This window comes from Rhyacophila brunnea, unplaced genomic scaffold, assembly GCF_057557595.1.
Source record: "Rhyacophila brunnea isolate RB1 unplaced genomic scaffold, BYU_Rbru_1.0 scaffold_13, whole genome shotgun sequence".
Classification (NCBI taxonomy): Eukaryota; Metazoa; Arthropoda; class Insecta; order Trichoptera; family Rhyacophilidae; genus Rhyacophila; species Rhyacophila brunnea.
The window spans coordinates 12,212,776-12,222,199 of record NW_028232785.1 but is presented as its reverse complement, the minus strand read 5'-3'; the positions used below and the strand labels follow the sequence as shown (position 1 = coordinate 12,222,199).

The window sequence follows — 9,424 nt, the reverse complement described above, 5'->3', positions numbered from 1 at the left end:
ATGGCATAATTTTAAATATTTTATACTACGGCTTCGATTGGGCAGGGTTCAATGGAATTTTAGAAACTAACAAACACTATCTACACATTGTAGTCTTAGTTCAATGAAAGCAAATACATTTGACTGATAAAGTTTAGTGTGCACTATTTATGTTGGATCACAACAGCCTACCTCCGTCCTTCGCCACTGATATAGGCACATAATTCGATGTTAACTTAATACCTAAATTATCGACTTACTAACATTTGACAGTAACAAAATACAAATGTGTAAATATCAACATTGGTATTTGAGGCGCAGACGTTTATGTTGTTTTTTTCCATAATTCAATACAACTAACATTATGTAATACTTAACTGCAATGCAATTTTCAAACAAACATTTAAAAATTTTAAATAGATTTATAAATAACAAGTATTTGGAATTAAACAATATTAAAATATTAGATAGTTAAATTTTTTATAAAACCACGATTATAATAATTTTATGTCTATCCTATCTTATAGCGACTGTACACGTTCATGGATTTACTGGCACCGATATTGTGTAAATTAAACTATCGTAATAATAACGGTTTACATGCAAAACTGTCTCGCCTGTCTCATTGTTGTCATTGAACGGTGCTACTTGACAGGTTATGAAAATTGGTAAACGTCAAAATGTTCTTCGCGGCGTAGTTCGTATTCTTCCGGCAGGTTCGCCACTATCGTTCTACTGCGCAGGCAAGTTCCACGTGAATGCAATGCAATGCATGCAATCTTGCAATTTGCACGATAATACGTGTTTACGAGTGCATTTCCTTATTATGGCCGCGATAATACGTACTGTCAGCAGTAAATCCATGCACGTGTAAACGGGCTATTAGGTTTGCGCGTCAGATTTATTAATGCATTACAACAACATGACACGATAGGAAAAATCAGTAACAAATTACATGGAATTTTGCATTTATGAAAAGTAAGTGATTATAATTTACAATACATTATGACGAATATTATACATTCATTTTACAGATCGAAAGCCCAAAAACCTTCCATTTTTTTTTGATATTTGACCACAAATTATTTTTGAAAACACTCAATAATTATTCCAAAGAATAACAACTTGTTGCATAAATAATTGATTCCTTTCAATGTAACATTCAACTCGATGCGGAATGTCTGAGATTCACGACTGTACTTGATTAAAACCAAATGCCACCACCATGAAGAAGCAATGTTGGATCTGGCTCGGCCACTTTGAAATTCAACTGAGCTTGCCTGTTCTTTAAGCCAACCGGATTCCGCCGTCCTGGAAAACTGCTAAATACCATCCACAGAATGTATACGGCGGAGCTACGGTAGCTGGCATGACCTGGATTCCGTGATGACAGGGCTTCTTGGATATGATAGCTTTTAATTAAACCACAAAATTATTTTCACCAACGTAGCAGTGACCATGGGAATATGATATACCGTTAATCTGTGATCCCGGTAACTAACCACCTGAGAAACTGGTATTCATTAACAGTTTCTTCGCGTGTCATGTAATAAAACATTAATAGTGTCTTCTATGGTTACCACTCACGCAGAACGAGTACGACTTTCTTGTCTTATGCACGGGATACACAAAAACACTACCTATAAAATGTAACAGATTTTATACAATGTTTGATGGGGGCACCGAGCAAGACAATGCATGATCTAAACACAGTATCTCATCTTACTTCCTGGGAAGAAATCAGTTCTGCGCACTTTACTGTAAACCAGTACCATTGAATATTGATCTGTCCCTGACAAGTATCTAATGCGGCTCTTCACAGTGTTCCAAGTCGGATAAATGTAGTATTCACCATTGTGAAGAAAGCGACAAACACGTTGGCCGGTAAATGATTGCAGTTTATTGACCCGGTGTCGGAGTTTCAACACGCATCAAAGGGTGTCTCCGTTCGACTTGCTTGGGTTATTGTGAAGATGGAGCATAAGAAATTGTGAGCACCAGTTGTCTTCGAAGTTGTTTAGAGAATTGGAGAAGCCGATTGGGAGGGAAATACCAACAATGTTTTAGTGTTTCACGAGTGTGCGTCTCCAATCGGTAGCACATTATTCAACATAAGCATACTATTCTGAAGCTGTTTGACTTTATCCAGTTTCTTGTTATTCGCGAGGTTTTCTTCGGAGACGATTGGATTCTCCGTGAGGTGCGTCGTCAGATGATTGGCGAGGTCGTTCTTCCGGTGAAAGATGTCCGAGCATAGATTACATGGATAGTTATCTATGTATTTGTGCATGCGTTTCATATGCGCCTGCAAAACGTGCTTGAATGTGAAACTCGTTTTACACGTTTCACATTTGAACGGCTTTTCCCCCGTATGTATCCGCATGTGGACCTTCAAATGCGAAGGCCCGGCGTAGATTTTTCGGCAAAACGGACATTCAAAATCCGGATTACCATGACAACGATTGTGCTTGTCAAATTTACTGAACGAAAGAAACTCCTTTTTGCAAGTTTGGCAAGAGTATTTGTCTTCTTCCGTTTGCGTCTGTTCTTCCGCGTGTAATGTTCTAATGTGTCTGTTTAAAGAATGCTTCTCGACAAAGTGTTTCTCGCATATTTTGCACTGATGTTGCTTCTTAAGGTGAGTCCACATGTGACGTTTCAACGTCGGCACTTCTTTAAAAGACGTTTTACAGATTTTACATAAATGCGGACGCACATCTGAATGTACTAAGCTGTGATGCGCTAGAGCCGACTGTGTTTTTAGCAATTTATGACAGACAGGGCAAGTCAACGTGCATTTCTCTGTCACGCCGTTTTTAGTGTGTTGAACCAACACATGTTTGTTCAAATTGGCGACCATTTTGAAACCCCGACCGCATAGCTTGCAAGCGTGCGGCATTTTTTCTTTCGAGTGTGTCATCTCGTGACGTTTCAACCTCGCGTGGGCTTTAAAGACTTTGTCGCATTTGCGGCATGCAAACTGGGACGCCGGCGAATAATCATTGGAGTCATTGGATTCGTCTGCAGAGTCGCCGTGGTGATCCGACAATTCCTCGCTACACTTCTCCTCCTCGTAATACTCTTCGAAATGATCTTCTATGAAGGCGTCAATGTCGGTGAACTGCGGAATAAAGGACAAACAACTAATTATTACTAAATGCAATTAAAATTTCCTTTTTTGCAAAGAGACAAATACATTAATATTTCTTCAATGAATAAAATAAAAGCGCAAGTATAAAATTTGAAGAGATCCTGACACTGCCTTGTAATCAAGCACTTCGGTTGGTTGACTATTAGTTAATGTCATAATAAATAAGTAAGTTGCAGACGGTCAAATTGGTAAAACACATTGTCCAGAATCGTATGAATGTAAATTTGAGTCCTGTCCGGCGCCATATTGTTTTAAAGATTTTTTCCAAATTATATATAGTATTAATAATAATATTATATTATATCGTCAGTATACTGGCAGAAAACGTTAAGTCAAAATTTAGCTGTTTTGACCTAATAATGCAACTTGATAGATTTTAATACGCTCTATCGTCTGGAAAAACAAGCTCATTCATTTTCCATTTATTGTTTTCGTAATATAAAGATGTCAATACGAATTAAGTTAATTCTGTTCGCATTTCTTACTGGAAAATAAGATATGTGTATAAGTACACTTAAAGTTTTATGACTGTAGAGATTTAATATTTCTATAGCTGCACAAAAACGTCAACGTGACTTATATCTTTTTGGCTGTACACATTTATGCCACTGCTCGGCTATACTCATCGATTGACAGTTGATTTTATATGCATAAGGCAGTTTTGAGCGCAAATAAGATTTTATTTTGGGAAATATTGACAGCAATGCACCAAAGATACGGAGGCTTCGAATTGCTGAAGGTAGAGCGCGTGTCATTCGTAATTATGTATTTCTAAGAAGAAATAAAGATTTGTTGGCCATGTGTCGTAGTACCTAACATTATACCTCCAGAACTACATCCGTGGTGTGAAAATTTGCCTACTTCAACTTCATTGGATAGGACGTCATTACCTGAGCCATCGGAATTTGATTCTGATGTGGAAGAGAAATAACTCTTATGTAATTTATCTCAATTTGTGTAAAATTAAATGTGGCTAACATAATTAACTATTACTTATATGTTTTTTTTTTATAAAATAGATAATTGGTAGGTAGGTACTTAACTCTTGTTTCAATATTTTTGGAAACAAATTAATAAACAAAATACTGTGTAATTCCCATTTTTATTTTTATCCTCTCCTCTAAATACACGTAATTGACATAATTAATTAGGTAATGATTGTATGAAAAAAATTATAAAGACTATTTTAATTACCATACCAATGATACACAAAAAAGTCATCAAAGTAGATATTTTTTCATAATAATGTCAAACAGAAGTACCTCTATTTCTGTGTAAATTTCTAATTTATATAAAATTGCAAGTAAAAAAATCCATTTCTATAATAATTAGGAGTCCTGTATATTACTAGCCAACTACCTATAACATTTAGCATATTGCCACTCCATTGACTCCAAAAGTGTACTGGTAGAAAACGATAAGTCACCATTTTATTTACAAATTCAAAAAATCAACAATTATTATTACAAAAAATACTTGCTTATACTTGAATTGAATTTTTACATGATTAATGCATTTCATAGAGTGGTTGGTTTAATAAATAATGATTTAGGTGAAAAAATAGAGAGCTCCAAACTTCTTGATTTTAGAAAAAGTCGATTTTCTCAAAACAAGGATTTTTGACTTATAGCTTTCTGCCAGTATACCGACGATATAGGGTGCCTATTTCCAAATTCAATATTTGTCGAAAGCAATATTTTTGTGTCTCATCTTTTTCAAGTGAATCTTTTTGACGTGCAGTGCAGCAATTTGATCAGTAAAGAGATCAACCGGCAGAATTCTTAGCACACAGAAGTAGCTGTGACAAGGTGGATAAAGGTCAACGATGTAGATTACTTTGATTTCCGGCTGACAACCGTGTAATTCCAACAATAACAATACTAGATTTTCTGATTCACATTTAAATTTGACAACGATGATGATAAGCAGATATAATTGGACATTAAGATGTCTATTATCAAAAACCTGAACGTTTTGTGTAATAGCACCTGTCCTGGTTCAGATTTCTACTTGATTAGCTTGAAAACTTAAAATACCTTGGAGCGAACATCACGGGAGATGATATTTTGCAAAGATAGCTGCAGCAATATTCAAATCGACGCGGAATGTTTGGATCTCACAACTGTACTTTAGTTGAAGCCATGTACCGTCTGACGCTTGCATTCTGACAGTACCGAGTCAATACGCCTTACGAAGTTTCGGAATAATCATAAACTACTGAGCTTCGAGAATGCGATATGCAGAGAATGCAGCATGTTATTACTTTAAGAGTGAAGAAGATACATTGGATCTGGCTCGACTACGTATTACCGACGCCTCAAAAAAGTTTTCTGTTCTTAGACCATTAAAAACCATCCACAGGGTGTATACGCTGCTGGCATGATCTAGGAAGGCGCACAAAAAGACTGGCAAGCGACAAAGATTCTTGGATGCACTATGTTGTGTCTGAGAAGAATAAAAAGAACAATACAAACCTCTTCATTGTCCAAAATCTCCTTCTTAATATTATGCTCATCGATCGTAACATTGTTGGAGTCATGGGAATTCCCTTCATCATCAAACGGCTCCTGTTTTACAGAGAAATTATTCTCCAATATGGTTTCTTTGATGTTTTTTAATTCACAGCCTTTGAGTTCAGCCGACGGTTGATTGGTTTTAAAGACGCTGTCTTGAATATCGGGCGGCTCAATTTCAACGATTTCGATAATATTGACTTTTTTTGTATCAAAAATCGAATTCTTTTTATCAATACTATTGGATTCCTTTGCACAATATTTCGAGTTCTTTTCCGCTATCATTTTGGCACGCTTTGCAATAAAATTCGAATTACTTTTATTAACAATTACATCGACTACGTTCTTTTTACCGCAGCGTCTAGATTTCGGGTTAACAAACCGCGTGTAGCATTGCACGTATTGAGTTTTAGCCAAATTTTTTGGTTTTTTTATTCGCTTTTTAGGCACCATTTTAGATTTTTTTCTGCGTACGACAGGTTTGCGTTTTGCTGTAATCTTAATATTTTTGCTATTGGACATTTCAGCTTCATTTGTCGGTATAGGGTTTTTTCCGTTTGTCGACTCGTATTGTTCGTCGATGACCAATACCTCATCGGAGTCTGAATCTGAAGCCATCTGCGGATTGACAGGACGCTCTCTTACATCAGAAACCTATTAGCAAAAAAATTTTAATTACAAAGTACAAAAATACTGGGTAAAATTAAGTAGGTACTAGTTCTTATTACAGTGAATCCCCGATGTTAAACCTTTGAAGGGACTGACAAAATAAAAACCAGGAAAATGTCATGTGTGGAAATTTGTACGAATGCAATTGACCGTATCACATTTCACCGCAAGATATTGCATTGGAAATAAATAGCCGTATATAGTGCGAAATATTTACGGTGATAGGCGGCGGTTTGGAGAAGTACATCCCCTCCTATCGCGTTACAGTACTTACAATACTTGGGAATCGAAAACCATAGACAAGATACAACACGAGCGCCGCCGCCAGGTCTCACGTTAAAGATTTCGCAGTTCAGCAGTCGCGCACGCAAGATAGGAGTTTTCGGAAACACAGAAACGGAAAGAACAGAAATTATTTAGGTAAATGGAATATAGTAGAACCTTGATTTAACGGACTAACGCGGGTGAGGGGATGTCCGTTAAAGCTTAAAGTCCGTTATATAAAAAAACAAAAAAATCGTATTTATTAATTTTCCGATGATATATCCAGCAGTTGCGAAGGGTGAAGGTAGGCTGTTAAGATCCGCTATAAATAGTGCATATTAAACTTGATTCTTTTTTCAAAGCAGGATTATTGAAGTGCGTCGACATCAAACATTAACGTATTAAGTATGACTGACAATGTGTGTACTATGTATTTCTACTTTGATGGTTTGGTTTGGGCAGGGTTTAATTGGATTTTAAAAGTTAAACAGCACCATCTGCAATTCGTATTCTTAGTTCAATGAAAACAAATAAGTATGACTGACAAAGTCTACTGTGCAACATTTATGTCAGATCTCCACAGCTTAACTCAACCGTTCGCCACCGGTTTACATGATATTGACAAAAGAGTATGAAGTGAGAGTAGAGGAAGCCTCCTCTGTAAGTACACTGTTAAGTAATATAATTGGCCATTGCTTCGTTGGTTATGTCATAGACTGATGAAATCGGGTTTATTTTCATGAAATACTGCGTTCACTTTCATTTCATCGTTTAAAAATGTGAATTTCATGTCGATTTTATGACGACGTACAGGCCATATAGATCATAGCCTTGTATCTCTAGTTCGAATTCTTATGTTCTCTGAGACCAATAAAAATTTTCTTTCACAAATTCTCATTTTAAAGAGTAAAACTCTTGATTTTCATAGTTTAATTGAGTACTGGCTAATCAGGCGTCTTGCAAAGCATGATTTAAGCTCGCCGAGAACTTCCGGCACAATCGTTGTAGGTATAAAACATAATAAACATAACCTCAAAAAAAAATCAATGATAACACAAACATTTCTATACTAATACTTACGAAATCTTTCTCCAATTTCAAGCCCAAACTAGGTGATTGATCTTCAGAAGTGTTTCCCTTGTTGATTTCATTTGTTTTTCCGTAACTATGGTCACCATAACGTGATCCGCTAAAGGCGAATCTGACGTCTCTTGGTTCCGGTTTTATGTCAACAATGTCCATTTTCTGCCAATATCGTCGGTGAAAATGAAAACCTGAACATTTTCATTTGTTATTTGCAGCTTCATACATTTAGAATAATTAATCTTGCAGTGAAAACTGACACTCAGTGACAAAACTTAATTTACAAAATTAGACATTTTGTTTAGGAATTTTTGTCATAATTAAACGTCAGATGAAATTTAAAAAAAATAAGCTATCGAATGTAAAAAATATACGGTCAGCTAAAATATCATTAATAAGTTATAATTAATTGAGTACCTGAGGACTGAATGACCTGTATAACCTTACTTGTTATGTATGTAATTGGATAGCATTATACATTAAATGAAGTACCTACTGATATTATAATATTATGTAGGTAAGTAAAAAAAATGTTTGGAGAAGTTTTTATCTTCATATTTTTCACAGCAAACGATTCATACAGGAGCGAGCCAAGCTGGGGTGCGAAACACCCGAGCGGCAGGATTTGTGGGTAGTTAAGGCCATAAACATTAATTTTTTGTTACTATTAAAAAATATAAAAACTAAATAAAATAACCTCTATTATGTAGGTAAAAAAAATTAAAATAATACAACTTAAAATAACATAGATAATTTGAGAAATACAGTACTCAGCAGGTTCGAACCTGCGCCCCCTGGGTGTCGCGCCCATGTGCATTGATCAAAGCTATACGCCATGTCCTATCTAATTGTAATAAAGTTAACTAGTAGTATAGCATTACTTTCTAATGCTTTTTCTAAATTTTAAAGGCTTTTGTAATTTAAATCAAAGTGTAAATATTACCTCAATTATATTAGGTACTAACTGGCGTCAGGATCTCTCCAAATAATGTAGGTATGTTCAGTAAAAGAATGTTACATTCTTAAATCTTGTGAATAATTTATTCGTTGAATAAAAAAAATAGTTTATGAAAAAATAACATTTTAAGAAGCTACATAATTATTATTCTACCCTGCTCGGCCTGTCTGCACATATTGTGTGAAATTTCTTGATAACTCTAGCAAATAATAATATGGTTGTAGGTACACGTGTTATTTTTCTCGACGATCCCTGGCACATGTCAAAATAAGTAGGTACAGAACAAAAATAATGTTATCGAAAAACCGTTTGCGATATAACTAATCCACACTCACCTCCATAAGCGATGGGTTCTCTTTATCGTTTATTCATAAATAATAATTCTCAAATCTAGCTCTGTTTGTTAGTAAAATAGTATTAAACACATTGATCCACTATTATAATATATGATAGGCTATTCGCTAATTTTGCATGCATTTGACATGTGCATAATATATTTTGACATATTGTAAAATAAATTACGGCCATTCATTGGTGACCTATTGCTATTTATTAGGCGGCATGAGGAGTCAGATGATTGGTATGGAACAGGTTGAGGTTTTGTATCGCAAAGCCACAGGTTAGTGAACTGTACGATTTTTGTTAGTAAAGGCATCTCTACGACTACAGTATTTTTCGACTGACTTAAATCATGGTTAGGTTATATTATTTCGACATTCGCTTTCATGGAATTATCTATTGATGTGTGTGCAAAAAAGGAGTCCTAAAATTTCAATGTGCTATACGGTTTATTGCGATTATCTCAAA

The 9,424-nt window shown here is 35.4% G+C and overlaps 1 protein-coding gene across 1 annotated transcript; it reads right to left on the bottom strand.

The window, feature by feature from the left end:
* Positions 1–942: 942 nt before the first annotated feature.
* LOC147076507 (uncharacterized) lies at positions 943–8,241 on the bottom strand. Its single transcript, XM_085941162.1, has 3 exons — positions 7,657–8,241; positions 5,605–6,297; positions 943–3,100 (listed from the first exon to the last, which is right to left on the bottom strand). Exons 1-3 carry the CDS (start codon positions 7,816–7,818, stop codon positions 2,051–2,053), a joined length of 1,905 nt encoding a protein of 634 aa, XP_085797288.1. The 5' UTR covers positions 7,819–8,241; the 3' UTR covers positions 943–2,050.
* Between the last annotated feature and the right edge of the window lie 1,183 nt (positions 8,242–9,424).